The 26,591-nt window shown below is 41.8% G+C and overlaps 1 protein-coding gene across 48 annotated transcripts in view; it reads right to left on the bottom strand.

Annotated features, from left to right (window-relative positions):
• CELF4 (CUGBP Elav-like family member 4) overlaps window positions 1-26,591 on the bottom strand; it is a 700,143-nt gene that overhangs the window by 270,056 nt on the left and 403,496 nt on the right. For 25 of the 48 annotated variants that reach the window (XM_075726725.1, XM_075726749.1, XM_075726707.1 and 22 more), the window contains exon 3: window positions 23,477-23,525. In XM_075726725.1, the coding sequence (XP_075582840.1) occupies window positions 23,477-23,525 (49 nt within the window). Of the gene's footprint in view, window positions 1-23,473; window positions 23,526-26,591 lie in introns of all 48 variants that reach the window. The other 23 variants (XM_075726713.1, XM_075726739.1, XM_075726712.1 and 20 more) reach the window with 1 other exon arrangement.

Genomic DNA, 26,591 nt, shown 5'->3' with positions numbered 1-26,591 from the left:
CAGTTCATCTATCCTACATGCTTGCTCTTCTCCTTGGACAAAGTGATATGAATCCCTATATTCATGCAGTTCATTGTCCAGTCAATTTTTAAATGACTCTTACAATGATGATTCCTTCAGAAAGCTGTTTCATTGACTAAAGTCTCTTTCTTGGACTGATTAGCTCCAATACATGAAAGAATAAAATTTATTTGGGGAAGACGTGAAACTGAGACGTTCCCCTTGTAGAGCATTCACCAAACTGCTCCCTCGGGCAATGGGTTAACAATCTAGCCAGCAGCCATATATTGATCAGCAATCATATCTTGACCAGCAATCTCTATTTTGCTCATGGGGCATGTTTTGTGTCCAGGTAACGCTTCCAGATCTGGGGTACAACTTCTGGTAAACCACAGAGACAGAACTGAAATTCACACTGTTGGAAAACAGTTCAGTTGTAACTGTTTAAAGCAAAAATAAATTTGTCTTGGGGGCACGGAGGGGAGAAAGTCTCCAGACAATGGAAATACACAGTCCTGATGATGTTCCCTCAGCAAGATTAAGCTGGGTTCAGAGCTGAATGTGGCTTGAAATCCAGTCAGAATCACACTTTCAAGTTTTTTTATGGATTGCAATAGTTGAGTGTGTGGGAAGGGAAGAAGGGAAAGGAGCAGAGGAGAATGGAAGGAGAAAGGATTCAACATGTTGATCCAGATCATCCAAATTCAGTGGCTCTCAGACCCTTATTTCCTCCTTGCAGGAAACAAGGATTAAGATATTTCCTATGAACAGCTGAGTCAGAGGATCATCTTTGGGGTTTTTTTTGTTTTTTTTTTTTTTTTTGAGCGAACATCCCTGTTTAAATTCTACAATATAATAATAATTGAAGACACACAGAAAAGCTAGGTAAATTCCAGGCACCACAACCCATTGGGAATGAATGCCATTTTCAAGTTATATTTGTTTTTGCATTTGTTTTCCTTCTTTTTAGCTAACAGTGCCTCATACTTAAATATTCCCTGAAGGGAAAAAAAATATTAAAACCTACAGAACAGCTGACATAAAGAAAAGGACTGAAAAGAGCACCTGACTAAAGTGGTTATTATTATTCACCTTGGTACACACTCATACACACACATAGACATTAATCCTTAGCAACCTCTTTACTAACAACTTCTCTGACAGTTGAGAGTGTTCCACTTCAGTAGTAAGAATTTATTGCATTTTATCAGTAACAAGATCAAAATTGCCCAGGAGTATCCCTTCAACTCCAACAGGCATGTGTGCACCCAGACATTTTGTAAAACTTTTCTGGCTTGATACAGAGCTCACTGATATCCACAGCAGTGTTAACATGAACGGTACTGTGTGTCAGATGAGATCTTCAGGTTTGTTTTCCACCCTTGCTCATGAAAAAAATAAAAAAAAAGAATATTAAACATTGAAGCTTGATTCTGGCAAGTGGGAAAAATCCTCAACCCACAGAGAGAATCTTTTTTTAGTGGATTATAGAAATTGAGCAATTTCGGGGAGGGAGGGAACTAAGCTTTTTACATTCAAAAATAAAGAAATAAAGATCATCAGTAGGATAGATCACTCCAGAGATTTCTGTGTCTGTTTAACTCATGATTTACATTTCTAGAAGACAAAAAGCAAATGAGCCATCCAAATCAAGAAATGTTGCCCATCCTGGATTCAAAGCACTCACTGGCTCCAGATCTTACTAGTGAGTCTGAGCAAACTCGACAAAAGCTGAGTGAGAGGAAGAATTGCTTCCAAGTCCCAGGTGAATTTCACCAAGGCAAGAGACCCAGAGATGGGCATAACCTTCAAGTGCAAAGATGCCCATTACAGATTAATATGGAGGAGTACGGAGGCTCTGGGACTGCAAGCCAGGACTTCTACCACTCAAGTTAAAGAACAAACTACTTCTGCAGGGTTACTGCCGGGAGTGAAAAATAGTAACTATGGGGAGTTATTTAAGCAAGTTCAATAATATTTCTTGGAGACTAAGACCATGCACAGTTTGAGTTAAAGTCTGACCTGTAAAAATCTAGTCTCAATTACTGTAAGTGTCAATTAGTCTTGGGAAATACGCATTCCCACTAAAAAATGATGTGCTCAATCCATCATCAGAACAGGTAAAACCAAGCACGGCCTGAGGGAATCTCATTGCTGGAGTATTGCTCCTGGTTTCCTAGCTCAGTGGTGTGTTCAAAGGCTCACTGTAAGATTGGGAACTGGGAAGAGGGACTTATATGAAATGTGGAAAGAAGCTCTACAAAACTCTCCCAAACTCCCAGTCATTTTTTTTCTCTGTTATTTCAGAGAGCTCTGCCAGGTATTGGACAGCGTAGAGATTTCATCGGCTGTATGGACCCAGGTGCCTTTATGGTTCTGTCCCTTTACCACAGAACATCTCACAGCAATTGGTGGACATTATCCTTGCAGCATATCAAAGAACAAGACAAGTAGTATTACTGTTTTAACATCAGCCGAGTGCAAAGGTGATTTTCCCTTGTGTTGGCTGTGCTGCTAGATGGCAAAGGCTACAATCTAATCTTGCTTTGCTGGGATATTGCTCTGAGGTTGTTCTCCCTCCAGTGAGGCTAAGCTAAAAGTGATAATCATAAGGTTTAGGTAACTAGAAGTGACTCTGCAAACCTCTGTCCTCCTGACTTTTTTCTTCACACAGTCAGGAAGCACTAGAGATGCTTGAGACAGACATCTCTCACCTAATCCCTAGCTTGACGTTTTGAATAAAGAAAATGAGATTATCTGGACAAAATAATCTAATTGTGAGGGTGAGGGTGAGTGATAGCCACAGAAAGTGGCCTATCTTCAGCAAGTAAATCTCAGCTTCTGCAAAAGGCTACATCAACAACACCTCCTGCTGCCAAGCTGCCTGCTCTTGTCTGGTTCATCACTTTGCACACATCCAGCTATAAAGAGGGTGGTCCATGGTGTGCAAGAGCACTCTGCAATATCCTTGACACCAGAAATGCCCTCCTTGGCACCTGGTGGAATTGCCTCCCCCTCCTTCCCCTGGTCTCATCTATTCTCCCCTTTTCTGTTTCCATTCATTGAGAACAGATAGAAACCAGATTTTTTTGCAGTTTCATCCTGCTGGTCTTCCATACATATAAACAACTTCTCTGGCAGGATAATGTATACCAAAGCCTGCTCTAATCTACCCCACAGTAAATCAAACTGGCTTTTAAGAACTTTTGTGGAGTTACTTCTTAGTCACCACCATTTAAAGAGAAGAATACCTGGTACTACTCTTTCACCTGCTTGTTATAGCTTCTAGAAATTATGGTGATATTACCTAAGAGAGAGGCAGACAGGCAGGTGGAAGAAAGAAATTAAGAAAGAAAAAAAAGAAAGAAAGAAAGAAAGAAGGTAAGAAAGAAAGAAAGAAAGAAGGTAAAAAAGAAAGAAAATAAGAAATTCCTACTTTCAGTAAAAAGAATATAGCAATGAATTCTAAAAAAAAAAAAAAAATACTTTGACAAAGTGAAAATAAAACCAAAAGTTTTCCTGTAAAATTGCCACTGACTTTTAAAAAGTCTAAAAAGACATAGCTCCTGAACAATGCATGTGCACACACAGCCCACATAGTACCTAGTTATGTGCAAATCCACATATTCAAATTAGTATGGTTTTCTTTAAAAGGAGGAATTAAACTGACTTTTCTTTAACCTAGAATGTTACAATGAGAAAAAATATTGTAAGTATACACTTAAAAAAATCTTGTTCTAAAGAAATAAGGGGAGGGAGCATTTTCTGATGCTCATGAAATGCAGTAACACTGACATGATGTTGATTTCAGATAGCCTTTCTCTGAAATACAGGTTGCCATATGACTGGTGGCAGCTGGGGGTATATTCCTGTTGCCGTTTGATGCTGTTTTTGTAATAAAAGTTATATATATATACACATATATGTTTTTTAATTCTACTGATTCCTTGCACTTTGTAGTCAAAGTATATCAACTCTATATCAAAAATCTTTGCTGGACAGCTTCACCTATAGACTGCCTGTAGTACGCTACACCGTGTACTGTGAACACCTTCATCTTCATACCTGTGTCCAGAGGTATGCTTGAGTAATACCCAGAGATTTGACTTCCATCCGGGAAAGTGCAGGGATTTCAGAACTTAAGCTGAAGCACCATCTCTCCTGCAGCTAGATATACTGCCACACATCTGGGGTTTTAGAGGTCTGCTTCAGAGTATACTTTCCTACACTTCATGATGAACAGAGATGCTTTGAGTAACAGCTCAGATTTGTTTATTCCATATGATAAACAGACAAAATTCAACACTGCTGATGCAAGAGGATTTGGAAGAAGAACTGATACAGGCTGGACCATGTCAAAAGAAAATAAGATTTGTTCACACACCTTTCTGTGGTGGGTTGACCCTGGCTGGATGCCAGGTGTCCACCAAAGCCACTTCATCAGTTCCCCTCCTCAGCTGGATGGAGGAGAGAAAATATAACGAAAGGCTCATGGGTTGAGATAAGGACAGGGGAAGATCATTCACCAATTACTGTCATGGGCAAAACAGACTTGACTTGGGGAAATTAGTTTAATTTATAACCAATCAAATCAGGCTAGGATAATGAGAAATAAAAACAAATCTTAAAACATCTTCCCCCCCACCCTCCCTTCCTCCAAGGCTTAACTTCACTCCTGACTTTCTACCTCCTCCCCCCACGCAGCGCAGCGGGGCAGGGAATGGGGGTTGCGGTCAGTCCATCACACGTTGTCTCTGCCGCTCTTTCTTCCTCAGGGGACGACTCCTCACACTCTGCTCCTGCTCCAGCGTGGGGTCCCTCCCACAGGAGACAGCCCTCCACAAGCTTCTCCAACGTGAATCCTTCCCATGGGAGACAGCCCTCCATGAACTTCTCCAACGTGGGTCCTTCCCACGGGCTGCAGCTCTTCACGCACTGCCCCAGCGTGGGTCCCTCCCCGGGGTGCAGCCCCTCAGGAGCAGCCTGCTCCAGCGTGGGTCCCCCGCGGGGTCCCCAGCCCTGCCAGCAAACCTGCTCCAGCCTGGGCTCCTCTCCCCACGGGGCCACAGCTCCTGCCAGGAGCCTGCTCCAGCGTGGGCTTCCCACGGGATCACAGCCTCCTTCAGGCACATCCCCCTGCTCCGGCGTGGGCTCCTTCCCGGGCTCAGGTGGATCTCTGCTCCCCATGGGCCCCCATGGGTGCAGGGGCACAGCTGCCTCAGCAGGGGCTGCACCAGGGGCTGCAGGGGAATCTCTGCTCTGGTGCCTGCAGCACCTCCTGCCCTCCTTCGGCACTGACCTTGGGGTCTGCAGGGCTGTTCCTCTCACATATTCTCATGCCTCTCACCTGGCTGCAGTTGTGCATTTTCCCCCCTCCCTCATCTTAAATCTGTTATCCCAGAAGCACTACCACTGTCACTGATGGGTTCAGCCTTGGCCAGTGGCGGGTCCGTCTCGGAGCCAGCTGGCATTGGTTCTATTGGACATGGGGGAAGCTTCTAGCAGCTTCTCACAGAAACCACCCTATAGGCCCCCACTACCAAACCCTTGCCATGCAAATCCAGTACACTTTCGTAATCCTGAAGTCCATCTAGACAACCTGAAGATGTGATTGAATAACAGATACTGGCTTATGTTTGAACAGTACTTTTTATGCTGATATACCAGAACCATCTCTTAAGCCTGTGCTGTTTTTCCTGTTACCTTCACGTACTCCTCACTGAAAAGCAGCCACCTCTGATGTTATGCTAGTTGTTAAACAATGTACAGGAACTCTCCCTGGTGGCTTTGGCTGGGAAGGGAAGGGAAATGTAACAAACAGGCTGACTTTTCTGCTGTGTGAAGCACTGTTGAAATCAGCAGAAAGGAGCTAAGAAATCTGTCTGACATCCTGTTAAAACCAAGAAGCTGTTACTACAGGAGGCCTCTTGACAGGGTATCAGAGTGCACACACTGAAACATGTTGCTTCATGGGCAGCCAAATGTGTAAACCCTCTTCCAATGTCCCTTCCCCCATGAGTTCATTGATGTCTAATAAAAGATGGGCTTATGAGCACTAATGAGAACTCTCTGCTCTGCCTGGCTGGCTATTTTCATGAAATTTATAGGAGCACAATAGCTTTGGGACCTCTTCCACCCCATCAATGATAGGTTAAATTACCCAGTGGGTTCAAAGCTCAAAGGAGGAGCCTTTGGCAGATTGACTGATAGATGGGCCCAGGCACACATTTATAAACAGCTTTATTGTACAAGACTGACTTCCTTTGGAAAAAAGGAGCAGAGATTTTATTTGTCCCAACCAATAGATGGGATAACTTATAGCAAATTGCCTCCTCTTGCTTTCTTAAGATGCTGCTTTAATGACAACTCAATAGCTAAGCACCCTCTGGATTTTGAAGACATCACTTTAAAGTCTCCCTGGGCCAAGTGTCCTTGCTGAGCTTGAGAAGCTATGACACCATCACTGGTGAAGGTGGTACAGCTGCAAGCGTGCTGAGAGCAAACGTCTGGAAGAGAAGGAGAGCTTTTCAGAAACATGCCCTTCATTTGAAAGGACAAGGCCATGGCTTTGAGAAGCCAAACAATTTCTCTGAAGCATGATTTTGTTTGTGCTGCAGGGGTATTTACTGTTCTAAGATTTCCTGGCATTTGGGTGGTGTAGGTAGAACAGATTTACGTAAAAAGGGGGAAAAAAATCAAACCTTCAAAGGAGCATTAAAAGGACAATATCCCAACCCACTGTCTGTTTGGGGAATTTTATTTGGACAGAGCTGTTGCTGAGCCTTTTGTGACCAGACATTTGTACGTGTTTTACTGCATGTTTGCATGGCTGCAAGCAGGAGATAATATAACTGACAGGCTAGTGATGATGGATTCCTACAGCACAGAGGATACAAGGAGGTCAGGAATGGGGCTACCTCCTCTCCAGTATGCTAGCACCATCTTTTCCTTTCTTCCTGCAATGCCAGCAGCAAGATGTTCCCCATCCACAAGGAAGATACACATGGGTGGGTGCTAAGGTCCTGACAGGCTCAGATGCACCACTATGCTTCTGATTCACTTTCTAGCACACTTCCAAAAGCCCAGAGAAGGCTCATGCAAAGCTGCGGTCGGGAAAGAGGACAAAATGAGTAAAGAAAAAGGCCAAATTTAAGTAAGGCACTGAATAGGATTTAGAAGACATGACTTCTGCTCCGAACTGTGTAATGAAGTGCTACTCCCAAACCACAATGACTCACTGTTCCTCAGTTTCCTTGTCCATACACTGAGCAAGGCAAAGAAGCTGATTTTTCCTGAAAGAATCTTTGAGAGCCACTGACAGAGCTGCAGAAGGGCTAAGTATTATCTACATCACCCAGCAGAGCAGCATCCATTTTAAAGCCATCTTGCTGCCCTTCTTCACTTTGTGGGCAAAGGTTAGGGACTTTACATTGCTGGTACAGCAATGGGGACAGGAAGGAACTGCAGTTTCACTTTGCACCCCACTCTATTCTTTTCTATGGTCAGGAATGGATGTGTTCACACCTGGCTTAGTGTTTGAGGTATGGCTGTAGGAAACAATGTTTAACTGTGGAAAGCTACAAGAACTGGAGGACAGAAAAGGAAAAAGGAAAAGATGAAAAAAAAACCAGTCGGAAGCATACACTCACAGGGAGAAACCTTTCTGCAAAATTTCTATGCCAGTTTCTGCAACCCTCAACCTATTCTTTTTAACACCAACTTGCCAAAATAAACTACAGTTTGCATCTTCAGAGGTTGCTTTTTTGGCTGTAACTTTTCCTATGCTCACATCTCAGCTCTAAATACATTTGCAGGAGGAGAAACAATGTGTGCCCTTCTCAGTAGCAAATCCAGTAACTGTCTCTGCACTTCATCAGGCTGTGAAAGGCAGACTTCACACCATGAGTCCAAGATAAATAAGCCCATTCACTCCCTTCATTCATCTTTTGAATGTCTTACATGTGCTCAGATTGTATCATGGTGTAGATAATGCTGAAAGACTCTTCAATATTTGCTTTTAATTGTTGGATGTTGCAATGTTCAGCTTTCAGAGAGGGAACAGGATTGCTGAAGAAAATCCAAATAAGCAGACACCAAATTGATGGTAATAGGATGTTTAGGGTTCGAGTACTTGGACTGTTCTCGAGGCAACCTTCCACAAAATCCTTAGTCCAAAGACCACTGGAGTCTGATCAGGCTTTGGGCCAAATCCTAAATAGTTTTGTGAGTACACACTGGTTTCAGACCTCATCTCTGCACCTCTGGAGGCTTACGAATTTCACAGAGTAGAGAGAAAACCTTACCCCCATTCAGGACCAGACTGCCTGCCCTGGCTGCAGAAAGTCCTGCTGACAGTGAAAACAGTTGTTTACATGGAAAAGATACCAGTAAGACACTAGTTCATGCATTTTATCTGCCCTTTAATGGGTGAAAAAAGAGCCAGGGACAATCACAGAAGAGAGAGCACATTACACCTTGTCAAGAAACCCTACCGAATCCAAGCATTTATGACATGCTTCTGCAAGGGTAATTGAGCATTTGGATTGTGGGTACCTGAACTGTAATTTTTCAAGGACATCAGCTGATGAATGTGAGGATTTCCCTGGGTTTTCCTCTTTACTCTGAAGGCAAAATATATGTGGTCTATGAGCTCTGCTGGCTCATGTGATCACAGTGGGTTCAACCAAGGGACATGTATTTGTTTATGATTTGCCTGGAGTTGGTGAAGAACTGCTTCTTGCTATAAAACGAGCAGAATTGTGTCCTGGACTAACATATCTTTCTCTTTTTCATGGGTGCAGGAGGGGACAGTCTTATAGTAACCTGCTTGTCCCGGGCTTCATGTCTGGTAGAGCAGCTCATGGGTTTCCCTGAGCAACTGTGAGGTGGGATCAGTCCTGCAATTTATTTGCTGGTTTTCCTGCATGAAATGGCAGGATCTTGAAAACAGTTACTAGGAGTAATAGAAACCTCAGGACTGGATTGGCCTCAGGATTTTCCTTTGAACACTTTGCAGGGAGGAGGACCAGCTCATCAAAACAAGAGTCGTGTCAAGTATAATATTCTGCCCTGGCACTGCTAAATGACAGCCCTTGTGATAGCTCTTTCCCTTTCTGCTAATTGAAACAGCAGCAGCAGGTACATATATGCCCACTAATGTAATCCTTTCTCCTGCAAGCAATGGAAAAGGTCTCACACAGCATACTGCCTTGCACACTTAATCTTCACTGCACCCCGAGCTATAGGGAGGTACAGAACTCCCTTGCTCCAAAGCAAGCAGTGATGTCCCAAAGAAGTGAAGAGGTATGGTCAAGGTAGCCCAGGCTGTCAGTGACAGAGCAGACACTTGAATAAAAAGTTCAGGTTGGCCCTTTACCTTCTGGGCTGTCTCTTTTGCTCATAACAGAAGCAAGTGACAGAAGGAGCCCAGCAACATCCACCAGCTTAATAACAATCATTACTATGCTAGGAGACCGGGTGAATAATGCAGTCCCAAAACATGGACATGAACTAATGTCATCAACATTGGTATAAATAGGGTGTCTGCATTTAATTAATAAATAATAGGCTGCAATGCTAATCTTCTTCTGCTAACTCTTTTCTAAAGGTGCAATCTATTAATCACATGTCACTGCCAGCCTGGTCACTTCTTTTTTTAGATTCAAGACAGAAAAAAAATAGCTAGAAATAAATGGATCCTAAATACAGCAGGGCAATTGAATAGCACAGCCAGCATTATGATCCACTGCTGATTTCAATCCTTAGCTACATGTTTTTCCCCCTAAGGACGGATATAATACTTTTAAGATTGAGTGAAAGCTTGCAATGTTGCTAAAGGTCAGCATGTTACTAATGCCTACAAAATGGAGGGTTTTTCCCTGATTATTTGACCATGGAAATTCTGTCATTCTACAATGTCTGTTGATATGCAATAAGACCCATTTCTGTGGGCATTGGCTAAGACAGGTGAGATATTCTTATTGAGATGGGGACAACATAACCTTCTGAAAAGCAGTGAAAATATCTCACCTGTTTGGCACAGGGTGACACTAGGAAGCTAGAAAGTCAAGGAGAAGAAACATTTGTGTTAGTGTGGAAAAGTGGTATGGGGGAAATGACATTGCTGCTCATCTGGGACCATATAGAAGGAGTCATGCAAATTGCTTCCTTTGCATGCGAATATCCACTTTCCCTCTTAGTGCTCTGAATGAACTCCATTGTGTCCATAGACACAATGAAAATTTTCACCTGTACAGCTTCAGGGTTATCATCCTGCTGTGCCTTTTCTAGGGTCTCTTTAGAAAAACCTGGAAAACTTTGACCCAGGAAAACATCGCCACCCATGTCGTGGTTTTTTTTTTTTTTTTGCAAGGGCGGGAGGGTGGAGGCATGTGTATTTAGGTCAAAAAGCAAGTTTTCATCCAAATTATTTTGACTGGAAAATATATCCAATTATCTCTAGTTGTTACATATAACTGATCGCAAAAATTTATCCTTACAAATTGAACTGATTTTCAAAATGATTAAAAGCTTTTCAAAAAGTTCATCTCCGCAATTCCAACCTGTTTGATATCCAAGTTTTGCTGAAGCCTCAAAAGAGTCATTCTCTGGCTAATTTCTGTATTCTTCAAATACAAGTCAGAAACTTCAGCACAGAACATCTGGGTGAAATTTTAGTCAGTTTATGCAAGAGGTTAAACGAGATCTAATGATTCCTTTTAGATCTAAACCCTATTCATTTCCTGTTAATCTAGCCAGAAATACCAGAAGAATGGCTAGTGCTCCAGTGTTTTGGCCTTTCCTCTCAAAGTCCAGACTTCAGTAATGGAACATTACAGGTTCTAATAAAAAAACATATTGCCTGTAATACCAGAGAAGAGTGCTGGATCACACACCGAGATCAAGGAGAGGCAGGGATAAATTCAGCTCATTGTAAACACTGGAGCCTGTACTTGCATCAGGATTTGAATTTCTGTTGTGAGACATGATGTATGACCCCTGTTTTGTTCTAGGTGGCTCTGGTCCCTTTGAAGAGTTCCCCGTAAAGAGAAACTTGGCATTCAGGGACTGTTATATCCCAGTTTCCTCCTACACCCTAGTTTCTCCCACAGAACCCATGGACCTGCCTCCCCTGCTGTGAGTGGCACTGTGGCATAATGGTCTCCCCATCAGTGTGGTGTGTCCCTCAGGCATCTGCTGAACCTCAGTTTTTTTCTAGCAAACTAGCAAACTTGTACACCAAAGACAGCTGCTTGGCCTGACCTGCGTGACCAAATATGCCAATCAGAACCACGTGGTATGAACGTGCAGGAGGAGCGTCCTTGCCAAGAAGGAGGCCGTGCTATTAGCTTAAGGTCTTGAGTATGTTATTCAGGATGTCACTTGCTTTGTCTCAGAGGATGTGTCCCCAAAAGGAGCTTTGCTTGAAGGCCATCCTTAATGTCATCTTTCCCCAGGTAGACCCTAACTCGACAGCCTGATGTATTAGTTTCACTCCCAGTTGTGCAACCCAGCACAATGCTTTTTCTCACATCTGTGAAGACGCTATATGACAGGTCTGCATCCAGACACTGTATCTGGTCTTACCTTTAGAGACTAAGCTCTTAAGGAAAAGAGGGCCTCCATCTGTTCTGTATTGTACAATGAGCCTGTGTCATGGTTCATAACTGGTCTCCCAGGCACTGCCATAAGATAGATAGTAAATAATTAGATTTCTGATCTAGGGAGTGGAGAGGTTGCTTTGGTTCAGTCCAATCTCTAAAGTCATTAAACTCATACTATCTTAATTCCCCCTTGCCTGAGGTTCTCGTACATTCTCCCATATCTCTTCTTCATTAGCCCTTTACAATAATAATAGCCATAGTCATCTTGGAAAAAAAAATCCAAGAATGCAACTCATCTAATGCACCTTACGTTGTAGCAACATAATTTCATGTTAATTAGATGGCTGCTTGGAAGTGTTGGTGTTTTGTGGTTTATAATCAATGCATCTGGCCATTCATCAATGACTTGAGAGATGGATAAAATAAAGATTTGGGGGAATTAATTACCATTCATATGACAGTTCATGGGAAGGAAGTATTTTATTAGCTATGAATTCCTGCGTATTAGGTTTGATGCTACAAGAAAACATCCCTCCACTAAGGCCAGTCCTCATATATTCGAATTATTTAGCCTTATTTTTAACACTTTTCTAGGCCTGTTCATTGGGCAATCTCAATTTGTGTTATGAAGCAAACCTGCCCTGGCATGGGATATGTCCTGCTGCAGTTCCCACAAGCATGAGCAGGTAGCATCTCCTACAGGAATGAGTCTGACTTGAATCCAGTGTAAAAATGAGAGGAACCAGTCCCACAAAGTTGTCTCCAAGTATTTGGAAGAACATCATTATTTGGGGAGGTTTTCAAAAGGAATATTTAGACACCCAAGGCCCATTGACTTTATGTGAGATCTGAGCAGTGAAACACATTTGACACTTTTGAACATTTATATTTATCTAACCAAGTTACTTCTGTGGAACTGATGATTAGAGAACATGAGCACCTAATAATCTTTAATGCATGTATCCTTGCAGCACCAATGTTATTTTATAGAAGGAAACTGGAATCAGAGCAAAAAGTTCAGCCAATTTTATGTAAACATTAAGAAAAGGAAAAGATAATATTAGTCACCAGATAGAAACAGAGTGAGAATAATAGCCTGACCCTAAGTAACCTCCTCAAGGTCAAGGAGAAAATCTGTGGCAAGGCAAGAAGTTAAGCCTCAGTCTTCCAAGCTGTAGTCTGTTGCCTCATGTAGAACTTTCTCTTCCTCTGTGCAGGATCAGGCTGAAAGACTGCCCTTAAAATTGAAAAGCAAGGAAACAGTCCCTCACTAATTGAAGCCAACTGTTTATCCTCCCTGGGGGAAAGTGTTTCAGTGCAGTGCTGCCTTGAAAATTACCTCTCTACAAATGATATTACAAGGGGCCATATTAATTTTCCATCACAGATTCCAAAACAACCTGGTTTTAAAGATAAAAATATTTTTCTTAATTATGAAAACACATTTTAAAGACACTGATGTTAAGCACTGCTTTTAATTTGAAGGCTTTTTTTTGGGTTCAATTTCTGCCATGAGAATGGGAGTGGTAGCAAACCCAAATACAAAAATAAAAATGGAAATTGACTTTGAAGAGGAATTAAAATTGATCAGATTATCTCTCTTGCTCAGGCTGATTGGGATGCAACCCCTCCTATTCTTCCCCTGACACTATGAAGCAAACACATTAATGGAGAAAGATGCCTTCCCTTTTTAGGACAAAACCCCACCATCTCTTACAATCCATTGGTTTTATATAGCAATTTTTATTCACAGATCTTAAGTAAGGTTTCAGAAAAGTCAAGTATCATCATTCATATGATACAGATGGAAAACTGTGGCATGCAAAGGTGAAAGTTGTGATTCATCTTACCTCTCTTCAGGTGTCTAAAGGTGAGGTATTTAAATCTGAGTTAATTGCTGTAGGTTCATTCCAGATTCAGTGGAGAGAGAGAGAAAAAGGAAAGTTCCAAGCACCATTTATCCCTTCTGTCTTAGGATGGGGTGAATCACAGTTTGGAAACGCTTCTCACCCTCCACTGTCCATAGGAGGAGCCTAGATGACTAACCTATACTATATGCCTAAAATTTAGGCACTAAAGCTAGGCAAAGTGAATCCTGCCTGAAAAAAACATTTTAAGGACACTGGCACACAAGCCCTATTAAAATTTTTTCTGTCCTTAAGTCCAAGGCATCCTAAAAGGCCCAATTTCTGGGTAAAAGCAGTAGATACAGTTTACACAGAAAGCTAAATTATTTACATAGGGATTTTCTACCTCCTAAACTGATTTCATGTACATATTGCAAATTATATAGCAATAGGGAAATGCTGTGTATGCCATGGAGAAAAGTTTTCTTGACCTGCAGTATCTCCTGAGTCTCAAAACTTATTGGAAGTTGTGATACTATAATCTGGGATCTCAGCAGGCAAGGGGCAAAGCCCTTCTCACTGAAATTCCCACTCAGAGAGAGTTCAGTCTGCATTGAAACAGCAGGGTTGAGCCTGTCTTATTTTAAATTGCTCAGTTATAACCTCTGTGTGCCAACAGCTGAGGGTACTGACTATAGTCCAGATATTTCCTAGCTCCTACACCAAACTAAAACTCACTTTCCAGAAAGACCCTGGATTATTCTAGAGTCAAAGATGTTTGCAAGCATGTAATAAACAACTGACAGTCATGAAGAAACAGGCACACAACATTATGTGCTGAACATTGGATGTGGTTTGTACCCTGGCGATCCTTTAGGCAGCAACATAACTGTATGAATTGTACCAGATCTGGAAACAACAAACTTATTTATCTAGATCCAGGGTTTTAAAAGTGTTTAGGTACTTGATTAACATTGATTACAGTTGGGCTTAGATGAAGAAACAAATACACATTAATTACATGTGTATGTCAGATGTATGCAACTGTAAGTTGCTAGAAAAAAACTGAAATGCAGACTACAGTAATGATGGCAAACAGAGGAATAACTTTGGATACCTTACAGCATTTTTTGTTGTTAACTATAAAACATGACTCTCTTTATCCTGATTCTAAGTGACCTGCAGCCAGCCAGTTTTCTGCCAGATGCCTCAGTTTTGTACTAATTCTTCTCTTTGTCATTCCTCCTTACATCACATTTTGCACCAGACCTCTCTGCCTTCCTGGTACAGCAATCAGCAACAACAGCATTTTGTCATGGGATGAGAGATTGCATGTTATGCATTACAGGCCTTGTGCAGGGACTGCTTGTGCATTTTCATTAAAGTATCACTTCATAAAATACAGATAAAGACCCCCCACAACAGGAGTAAGTACAACACCAAGCCCCTCATACCTAACTCATTGCTGACTGTATAGGGGATGTTGCACCACCAATCCAGGAGCTGGGCTTGGGTTCAGCGTGAGAACATTTTGATCCTTTGTGAATGTCAGACCAAACTCACAAGGAAGAAGCTTGGAAAATATCAACAATCAAATGAAATCTGTAAGGTGTGAACATCAGCCACCCTTTATTCAACAACAAGCAGAAAAATGGCCTATATCTTCCCTTTCCCCAAAATGCTTCTCTGAAAAACAGCAAAACATGCCTTCCATTTTTTGAAGAAATGCCCTTGTAACCATAACTACAAGTTTGTCAATAGAAAAATACATAATAAATGGCTTGCTATTTCGACTCTTTTGTGAGACAGTTCATTAGAAACTTCATTTGTCTACATGGATTGCACTTATTCAGCTATATTCTAATAAAATGCACATTGCTTCCAATAAAGGGAATGCATTTGCTATTGATGTGCTATAAACTACTATACAGAGAGGTGTTATTATATCCCTGTGTAATAACAAGCCAATTATAATGATCAGCAAAACCTTTACAATAAAGTCAATGCATGAGGAGTGATTATCATAATGCATTCTAACTGTTCAGTGCCATAAATGCTTTGCAATTAATTGTGGAGCGTATCTATAAATGTATTATTAATGCTGTATAAAAACCCATTGACAAGCAACCTTTACATTAAAAAAAAAAAAAAAATTAGGATTGTAATATGTCCCTGAGTTCACCTAGGAGGTTAAGTTGTATTTACAAAGGCGGAATTTTTTACAGGATTATATTTTTTATTTCCTCTACTCTCTTCCTCCCACCACTTCTTCCATTTTTACCTTTCTTCATCTGTTGTTGAAAAATATCACTCTGCAGTGTGAGGGCCCTTGATCCTCCACCATACTTGATTTTTGGTCCTGTACATATCACTTTGCGCACAGCTACAGGCTTTGACTTGTGTCTTAACCCTATGACACTGGCAGCCTGACATACATCAATGCCAAAGGCACTAGCTGCAAGAAATGGGCAAATAAAAGCATATCACAACCTAAGCAGGCAATGCAGGAAGGGTGAGAAGGAGAAGGGAATAGAAGTTACATAATTGTTCAAGAGTCACATGGTAGCAGAGAAAAGAACCGGTATGAAAATCTCAGGGTGATGAGCTTCCTAACCTCTCCCCAGGTTCTGCTCTAGGATCTCCTCCTTCTTGTCAGTAAACAGTTAGGTTACAGATGCTTTATGAAAAATGTGCAATATGGCTTTTTTTTCCCCTTTTGTTCTCTTAATACTTGATTTTAAAAGGTTGTCCTTAGGACATATGCTAGAACACAATGTCCTGTGGATCTTTTCCAGTTCCTATTAATGGGAACTATTCCATTGATTTCAATCACGATGGAAAGGACAGACATGAACAAACATTTGATGTCCCTTATATTCTTTCAGCAGGTGAGTGTGGAATGGAGCACATCAACCTTCAGCAGTGTCATCGCATATAAAACATCACACATGAGGATCCTCTGCAGCCTTTTTTCTCCCCCAGAATTAAGTTTTACCAGACAGTGGAGAGCACGAATGTGGTCATCCAAGGCCACTTTGAATTAACTGATCCATTTGTACACTGGTACATTATACCTGTTTGAAAATATGTCCCTGTGAGGAGGACAATCAGCTCTCAGTAGGGTCATGCAATTCTGAATTTCCACAATAAACCAGATTTTAATTTCCCATTGACTGGAATCAGTCCCACAGCAAGCCACAGCTGGAAAGAGAAGATTTCTATGAGTACTAAAATGCCTTTCTAGATCAGGTTTTTCTTAGGGCTAAAGGAAAACCACTACAGATTTTAACAGGTATTTTTACTTGGAATAAAATCCAATGAACAGGTTCCCTTTGAACCCAGTTGCTTTGAGCATTGCTGTAGAAGGCTCCATCACACACAACAGGGTCTAAAGCTCAGCTCTGCCTGTCGAAGACTGTGGCTTCACCCAAAGTGAGAGAAAGGAATTATGCCCAAATCTCGGTGAGTTTCTTGATTCTGCCCTGGACTCAGTGTGCCTCTGTTCATATTTTTCTTCCCCTGCCCTGGGAAGAAAACCAGGTCATATATGCCAGAAGGGTCCAGAGCGATGCTCAAGACTGTGGGATGTCTAAGGTGGCCTTTGCGGTCCTAGGCCCAGTTCCTTCCCCAGCCCATGACCAGATGGGCACAGAGGCAAACACATTTCAAGGCACTGACATCTCTCCCTCCCAATGCTACAGCATCTCGGACAGCCATTCCTCAGGAGCCCACCCGGTCAATGACACTAAGGCTTTCTGTTGGTCCTGATGCCTCCCCAGCCTCTGAGGCAAGAAAGCTGTCTCTCAGTTCAATATCAAGATCTTTTGGATAGGTTCTTACTTTTTCTTTTTTCCTTTGACTCATGAACTCACCTCCTGTCCCAGCGGATTTTTTTAACAGAATATCAGATTATTTTTAAACAGTCATTCCTTCTCTTTACCCTTCACACAGAGACAATGCAACTCAGCACCAGTGTGCTGTTTACTATTGGATATGTAATTAATAGAAATAAGATATTTAGATATGGGTGTAGTTTTGTTTTATTTTAATTCCTCCTGCAAGAAAAATAAAACCCAGCTGATTAATCATTGGGGCAAATCTCAGGAAGGGGAGATGTATGAGACTTAGGAGAAGGATTTGGCATGGTATTTGGAAATCTTCTTTCAAACTGCAAGGGAAGATAAAGAGGGAGAGAGATGTTGTTTAAACCATTGTGGGCAGCGAGGGAAGGAAAGGCGAATATGAGGCCCCAAGTTTGGTAAATGATTCATCCAGAGGTTTTGAGTTCAGACCTCATAAAATGTGAAGACACCATCTGTTACTGTACTATTAGTCTTAGCCTTGCAAGTGCAATGGTCGCAGCAAAGGCTGGCATGTGTGTTTCATGACCTTTACAAGTCTCTGAGCCTTGCTCTACCCACGTGAGCTATAAGAGATTAGGGTGAGTCATAGTGGGTTCATAGTGATGTTGAAAGAGTTAATGGGGATGCGTTCATGAAGAAACACACTTGGATCTTTCCCCCCAACTCCAAGAAGGGAGAACATTATTTGTCTCCCTGGGGTGTTTGCCAGTGCCATCTGCCTGCTCCAGCTGAATGGGTGTGGGGACCATAAAAGAAGAAGAGATGAGCAGTTGAAGAAAAAGCTGTGGCAGGCCTTATAAAGGTAGGTTTTCTGGACTACCAGCTGGAAACAGGACCTTCCATCAGCCTGCTCTCCAGCTGCTGGGGTGGGAAGTCTTTTAAAGAAGCCCACCAAAGGTACAAGATAGGGAACTGCTGGTAAAGTATTTTCCACAGAGCTTGATGTGCCAGGCAACACATGTGCCTGAGGGAAAAGGAAGAGATGAGAATTACAAAGGTACAACTCTGATGTATGCATAGTCCCAGACTACAAGACTTCTTGCATGCAAGCATAGCCTAACCTCCAGCAGTGCAGGAGAGCCGATGCTGATCTCTGCCAAGATTGCCATCTCCTTATTTACCCTTAACTTTCTTCCCCAGACCATTCTGGTGGGGAACCAAACCTCCTCTTAACAAAGCTCTTCCAAGGAAGAAGGAAATAATTCTCCATGACATTGTTATACCAGTGTGAAGCCAAATTAAGCTGAAGGCAAACCAGTCTTCCTTGATTTCAGCACCTAAACAGGCCTGGTTCTGGCTAGTACCTGGATGGAAAACTTCCTGAGAGGTTTTGGCCATCAGCAGAAGCAATAGAATTCTGATCAGCTAAAGGGAAAACAGCTAAATGCCAAATAGTTAGTAGGACCTGGGACTGTGTTTGTCACAGATAAACCCTGCCAGCTGCAGCAGAGAGCTAGTGAGAGTTAAAAATGGCCTGGATGAAATAAGGAATAGGCCCAGACTTTTGTCCCAAAGGCAGATAGGGCTAAGAAACCATGGAGAAGCCATTCTGGCCCCATCATCATTGTTGAGCTGATAGAAGGGAATAAAAAGAAACAGATCATAGTGCATGAGCAAGTCACCCCTGCTTTGCTGTTTAGTGTAAATGAGTTCTTGGACATTTTGCTCTGAAGCTGGGATAAACTACAACCAAGCAGATAATTTCAGAGCCTGCACATTGAGTAATGGGTAGAGAAATGATGCAAGTCAGTTGAAATATGAAGTTCAAACCTTGCAGCTGCTGTTGCCACGTCCTCCAAACAGCAGACAAAAAAAAGACACACTGCACATACCTCCCCTAAACATACACAAACAAATTTGCTTGAAAGCACAAACACAGACAAAAGCTTTAGTAGATTTGTGAAGTCTTGCATGCAGAAAACACTGCAATGTGATGCACTGCAGACTCCCCTGTAAATCTCTCAACCCCCTCTCTGCAGGACATTGCACCCTTTCAACTCTAAACCACTTTGGACTTTGTCTTTTTATTTTCTTTAGTCCAGGAACCTTCTGCATCTGTTCCATAAAATGCAGGAGGACCCCAAAAACACTGTGAAGTGTTTCTTGGTAGAGACAGCACTGGGCCTGGGTAGCACACTGTGTGCATCTTTGCATGCTTTCCTTTACAGATCTTCCTCTGTCCTTTGAGAGGAATGTGGGAGCAATGGAGCATCTAAGCATCACTAACAGAGTGCAACTAGAGTAGCAGGAGAGTCCTTTCCTTTTAAAAAATGTTACTCCCTGTACAACCTAGTGGGACCTCGGGGCTGTGTTTATCATAGGTTAACCCTGCCAGCTGCAGCAAGAATTGTCTAGTGAGAGCTAGAGATATTGTGGATAAAATAAGAAATGGCTCCAAACTTTTGCCCCAAACCACAAAACAAACTTGAAATCTTTCCCTAAGTTTGCAAAACTTTAAGTCACTGATACCTACAGACTATTTTTAGAGCTGAATATGAGACAAGGAACAAAGGAAAATCATCATCAACAAGATGAATTCTATCAGTTTAATTGAGATTTATCATGTTCAGAATTTAATGTAGAGTTATAGCTCACATCCCTAAAAACATATTGGACTACCTAATCTATGGTGAAGTAGTTTCTGTATAGTCAAATTTGGACAACACAAAGGCCAATGAGAGTTTTTAAGATACCCTTAATAGAGCTAGAGTTACACTGATTTTTCAGAACAAAATACAGAATGGTTGCTTTTTTATCATATTCTATCATTTCCATCACTGCTAAAGTCTCTATAAAATCTCAAAGGTATCTGACCTTCTGATCAGGTATTTGAAGCTTCATGAAGTATTTTGTAGAAGGAATACCCTTATATAACATTTTGTGGCTTGACCATAAACACATGCACAAAAAGGCAGGAATGCAAAATGCAAAATTTTCCTATTAATTTAGACTGTTTCCCTAGAGAAATGTACTGAGAATACATTCATTTCTAGTTCCTGTGAGATTAGGCAAATGTAAATAATACCAGATTTTATTGAAAAGGATTGTACTCTTTGTCTTGCTTGTAGTCCAATATGGGGATTAACAAACAAAATAATAAACCCAGCAAAACTAATAAGGGTCACTCAGCATTTCCATTTTGTTGGGTTCAGTGTAATGTATGCCAATCAACATTTTGAATTCTTCCCAAGCCTAGATGGTTTGATAGTCTAAATTCTCACTCACACATGTTAAAGGCTAACACACCCACTTTCAGTTCAGCTGAAAAGACACAGGAAGGGTTAAAGACCAACAAAATCCAGACTCAAGAACAAAAGGAAAAAATGCTGAGCAGAATCTGGTTCAGAGGTGGGGGGAGAGTAAATTTTGCACTCCCATCAGCTTTGTGTTGTGCAATAACTTACTGGAAAAGTCAAAGATTTGTCTTTTAACAAAATACAAGTATTTGTCCCTGTATAAAACATAATCTCACTTTCTCAAGAATACTGCTCACCATTTCTAGTAAAAGCCTTCTTGCAAACTACAGTTTCTAAATGCACTGCATTCTTTCTCTAATATGTTGTCCTGGCATCAAAACACCCCATAAGCCAGAAGATAGAGGTGTATTCAGAGCATGGGCTTTGGGCAGACCAAAGATGTGCTGTGCAGAAGAGCTGCTTCATCTTCCAAACATCCCTCTTCCCTCACGTCCCATCCTGATGCATGGATGGGGTATAATAAGCTACAACTTAAGTTTCATTGTTGCTGAAGTTGACCTTTATCTTGCAGCCCTAATGAAGTCTTTTGATGTGCTCCTAAGATACACGACCTCCTTTTTAGCATTCTGTTTGCTGTGCCTGCTTTAACCCGTGGGTTTGCAAAGAATGTAAGTTTTCATACAATGCTTCCCTTGAGTGTCAATTTTTCTTTTCTCCCATAGTTGCCCTTGAGTCATGCCGTGCTGAAACATCAGCAGCCCAGAAACAGCTTGTCAGTGGGGAATTAGGACAACGTCTTTTTCACACCAATGACAAGTGCACCCGCTTGGCCCTTGTGTTATGATCACCTCCGATAGGAGCAATATGGGAGTGGAGAGGGAGAGAAAAGATGAAGTTTGTGTCTGTTGGGGAGATAATTAGCTAAAATACAATGGGGAGGGAGCCACTGGTGTAACAGATAATGTGGAATCAAACTGTCACTGGAACCCTTTGCAGTTCAAATCACCCCTCCTGAAAGCAGCTGCTCTTAGCAAGAGTTTGAAAACCCTTCCCAGAAAGCCAGGCATGTGTTCTCTATTACTGATTTGCATTAAAAAAAAAGAAAAAAAAAAAAAAAAAAGAGTGATTGGGAGCTACATACCCTGTAGGCACACTAAGCAAATTGGCCAGCCTAATTATTATTTTTTGGTATGTCTAATTAAATAGACAAAAGGCCCTCCCTTCACTCTTGCTGTCGGCACGAACTCCACTGGAATGTGCATAATGTCCCCTCTTTTGCCCAGGCAGCTGAGCCTGTCCCTTTTCCCCTGGGAGATCTGTGTTGACAACTGCCCAGACTGAGACTGACTCCTACTCAGACATGGAGCCAGATAGTCAGACGGGAAGGGAAAGAGGGTAAATTGACCTGGTTCTGTTAAAAAACACTGGACGATGCTGTATGATGCGACATGCCTTTGTTCCAGGTCAGAAACATGCCATAGCCCCTGAGAGCAGAACTTGCCATTGCAGAGCCCATCAAATACTTTCTGCCCAGTGTTGGCCAAATTCCCCTGAATTTACTTTACGGGGGACTCTAAAAGTGCAATATTTATCCCTGAGCTTTCTGGCGTTTTTCCAGCACTCATCTCTTCTGCTCTGCAATTACACTGCACCACAGCCCTTCCTTACAGAGCCTCTGTCAACCTACTGGTTTCACCACTCTGTAACACCAGCCCTTTAAACTACAAGCTACGTACAAAGTCTTCCAATGACTTGAGTCACTGGAGAGTTTCAGCCTCACACTGACGAAGTAAAAGCCTCTGGAATCCAAAGCTTTCAACTGAAGAAAGAACACAATTTCAGTGCCTTTTGTGTGCGAGGCATTTTACTCCTTTTAAGTAGATGTTGCTGGGGATTTCCACTAATGCCAGCACAAAGATAGTCCCGTAAGTCCCATAAATGAGGAAGAGTTTATGTCCATGGTGGGAATTAAAGAGTTTTCACACATATAAGACACATCATTACTAAATGACAAAAATCTACTCCCACATTTATATGATACATTGGCACTAGTGCTTTTACTGCGTATATGGGCAAAAGCCTCTCCTTTTTTCTACAAAGAGATAGGGATAGAGGAAGAAAGCACCATGTCATTATATATATGCATGCATATATATGCGTACACATATAAGAAAAAAAAGAAGAATTGTAAATTATCCAGCATAATGGACTATCTCGCACTTTCTCAGTGAGCTCTGTGTTTGATCTGACAAACAGGCCCCTATTAGAAGAATATGGTCAAGTATCACTACATCAGTTCTGGTAGAAAACCTTTCATAGGGAACACCTTATCACTGGTAATCTATTGAACGGTCACTTAGGAAAGCTTTCCAAATCCACTGTGCAGGATGGAAAAGCAAAAGACCAGCTCCTGATTTCAACTACACCTGTGCAAATCCTGAATAACTCCCTGGGACTGAGAGAAGTCTTCAGTTTCCATGACAGGTTTATCCAGATAAGCTGATACAGGTGCAGAAAACTCTGTTACCTCAGAATTTGCTTTTTCCAAAAGCAGGGTTGTTTCGGTCCAAGCAGAAACAATACGGTCAGAGGAAACATAAAATATTTGCTTTATCCCAATGAAAGTAAACACTTCTGCAGCTCAGCCCAACATAGGTCTGAAAAACCTACATTGCTTTCACTGCTGCTAAACTTTGTTAAGTAAGTGCCTGATGCTTCACTTCTTAACGAGGCAGTTATTTGTTTCCCAGGCAATCGCTGGCACCTGCCTGCCTTTTAAAATCAAATAATAATTGAATATGAGGAAAGCGAGACGAAGTAAAGGAGATTTAATAAAGAGAATCTTTGCTGCAGAGGGAATTTCTTTGGCAGTGATTACGTTACTAATTGATCAGCACATTGCCTGAGAGAAGCCAGAGACAACAATTATACTTAGCACTGTGGCTGAAAGCAATGCAGTCAACTACCTCCTCGGCTTTCGCTGTCCGCTGGTTTCACCTGGATTGGTCTGTTCATCTGTAAGAAAGAGCAAAGAGAGACACATAATTAATGGTGGAATCAAACATTCATATACGGAGGCTTGCTTTGGTTTTTTTACCACGCATCATACTTAGCACCAGAGTTTACTCCACGACAGGGGGAAGAAGCAATTAGTAAGCGAAGAAGTAACTGCAGAGTACAGGCTGCTCCTTGGTCTGAGGTAAACCAGTGTCACCCCATTTACCTGACAGGGGCTCTGTGAAATCACACTGGGAGAGGGATCTGACTCACTTAACAGAGGTCATGAAATTTTAAATATAACTTTTTAAATTACTAATCATTTCCTCTGGAAACACTACTGTGTCAGAGAAGAAATGCTTTGTCAGAATGTCGGGATCAGTGAAACTTTAATTGCAAAGATTTCTTGAGATTGGCATGATGAAAAGAAAATGGAAAAGTGAATTCCACCTCCACTGTTAGCTCAGTAGGATAGTCACCTGTAACACAGCAGACTCCATTTCATACTTGGGGAATGGGATTTAGATCTGGTTTGTCCACATGTTGCAGGAGTATTGGCTATTGAGGGTTTTTTTTGGGGGGAGAGGGTAGGATATGAGTCAAAACATCTCCCTCTCTTGCTTTTTTCAGACATCTTTTTCCTCTCTCACATCAGAACATAAGCAAGTATAAGAGATTTGCCATCATGTTGTGAATAGGATTTCTGTTCTCCAGCTTATGTCTCTCTCTCTCAACAAAAGCATTGGGGACTATCATTATCCCCAGAGCCGCTCACTCCCAGGAGAGAGGGCAACAGGTGTCCACGATCATCTTCACTGGTAGTGCCTAGCATGATGTGGGTGTCTGATGAACAGGGGTGAGGGTATGCCCCTCCTGCTAATAGCTGGAGATGCAGATTGGATCAGAACCAGTTGAGATTTTAATCTGAAAGCCTTTCCCTGCCTCTCCGTCCGTGTCACTTAAAGCAATCCATTCACTGTGTAAACAGACTATTCAAAATATCTTTCTGTGTGTGACTACTCCTGAGTGGAATGAAATTATCCTTTGATTTGGCAACCAAAGAAGGTGCAAGTTCAAACAGACATCAGGAGCAGAAAGTCAGAAGGCAACAGGAATGTCCTAACATATAGCTTCCCAATGAAGTCAGACCACAAAGTGGGTGATGGCTGTCACAGGGTACCTTCAGGTGATACAATCTCTCCCCTGTTTGTGGCTAATCACAGTTGGGTAGCAAGGCTCTTAGTTTTCTTTTTCCTTTTTTTCCTAATTTCCCTTTTTTTTTTTTTTTTTTAAAGTAGTGCATAATCATTTAGATTTATTCTAATTGCTCTGCACACATATTTAGTAATAAAAAGTTATCAAGCTGGCTGACAAGTAGGTTAAGATGATGGAGAGCCTAGCAGATCCTGCCACGTTGTCTCAAGAGGAAAATGTACTTAGCCATAAACTGACTATAGTTAGGCTCGCACTCAGGAAGAGAAGGATCAATGGCTCCAGACGCTACTGAGCAATTTCTGCTCTCCTGTGCACCTGTCTCATCCAACAAACTCCAGACAATTGAAGTGCTAAAACCAACAAAGAATTTGGTACTGGATAAACCTTGTAACAACCCCTGCTTTTGCAACTGTAAGACCTGTCACTGACACACATATCACAAGATATTAGCAGGGCCGGGGGCAATGTATTTAGCAGCAGCAGGATGGACATCCTGCCATAGGGCTCCTGTAACCCATAAGTGAGCAGTTAGGTCTTATAGACATTTAAAGATCTGACATCACACAGGTGAGGAGAATAATTTATGACATGTAACTCCAAATGTCTAAAAAGTGTAATTTTAAGCCACTCTTAAGATTGGTGTCTGAGATGAAAAGGATGAATGGTCTTTTGCAGTGCCTGTTCCTCTCCACTGATCATAAGGGTAGTCCATGCAATTAGTTAGGTGAGATGAACCCCAGCTTGGTTCTCATGTGCAGGATAATGAAACCAAACTACCCATTTACTGTGCTTTAAACTTCCCCTAGGTGCTCAGCCGCAGTGATTGGTTTGAATTTACAGCAGGTTGGTGTTGATACCATCCATGTGCCAAGGTCTGACTTGAGAGCTGTTAACTTTTGACAGCTGCACTCACACTATATGTTATGGGTTCCCAATGTGGACACAATGGCTAATCTCACTCTAAGGGTCAGAGGAGGGTGGTCAGAGGTCCTTGGTGCTCCAAGACGTCAGAACCTGCATCCCAAGCAGTCAGTAAGAGAAATAGTCACAGTAGCCAGGAATTTATAGGAGGTGTGCTGCATACAACCCTGATAGGCAATGTCTGGAGTCCAAAACGGGCAGACCCTTGCAGTGCAGAACACTCCATAAATCTACCAACGTATGTACTGGTATGAAGCCTGCTCAAGGCCATGAAAATCCCTACTGAACTTGAGTAAGCTTTGGATCTAGCCTTCGGAAAAACTAGGCAGAACTCTTCCTACTTGTTGTTGAGTTGGATGTGGTCAGTTTGCAAAAGGCGGAGGAGATCATCAGACCCTTTAGCAAAAATGAGTGAAGACTAATTTTTTTTTTTGTTTTTGGCTTTGGGGTTTTTTTTGAGATTGGGGCATGAGCAAAAGAAGACAATCACCAAGAAAGGGAAAAAAAGAGGGAGGGAATGAGCATCCAACAGAGGAAGAAGAACTGGGGAAATTAATAAGTAAAAAGCTAGTGTAATTTAATGTACACTATGATTTATACACTTGACAATTTCTTTATAGACCAAAGAGAAAGTGCTGCCTGCACATAGCCCATAATACAAATTGAGATCATCTTGACATGAAAGACACCAATTATAGGGAGAAACACTGAGGGGAAAATAATTAAGTTTCCTCTTTCCATCTATGAAACTTTTTTTTTTCCCCCCTGACAGAGACTCTGGGAGCAAGGAGCTGGCATGGGGAGCAGGAAAGTGGTAAGTGGGGAAATAAAATGGCAGAAAGATGTACATTCTCAGTCTGGGTAAATACCTTCTTTGGGAGAAGGAAATTCAGAGGTTCAAGCCCTCTGATTATTCTTCAGCTGGGAATTGTCATGGGTTTAATGCAA

The sequence above is a fragment of the Pelecanus crispus genome, chromosome Z, assembly GCF_030463565.1.
Source record: "Pelecanus crispus isolate bPelCri1 chromosome Z, bPelCri1.pri, whole genome shotgun sequence".
Taxonomy (NCBI): domain Eukaryota; kingdom Metazoa; phylum Chordata; class Aves; order Pelecaniformes; family Pelecanidae; genus Pelecanus; species Pelecanus crispus.
The sequence above is the reverse complement of the archived record's forward strand: the minus strand, read 5'-3'. Positions and strand labels throughout refer to the sequence as shown.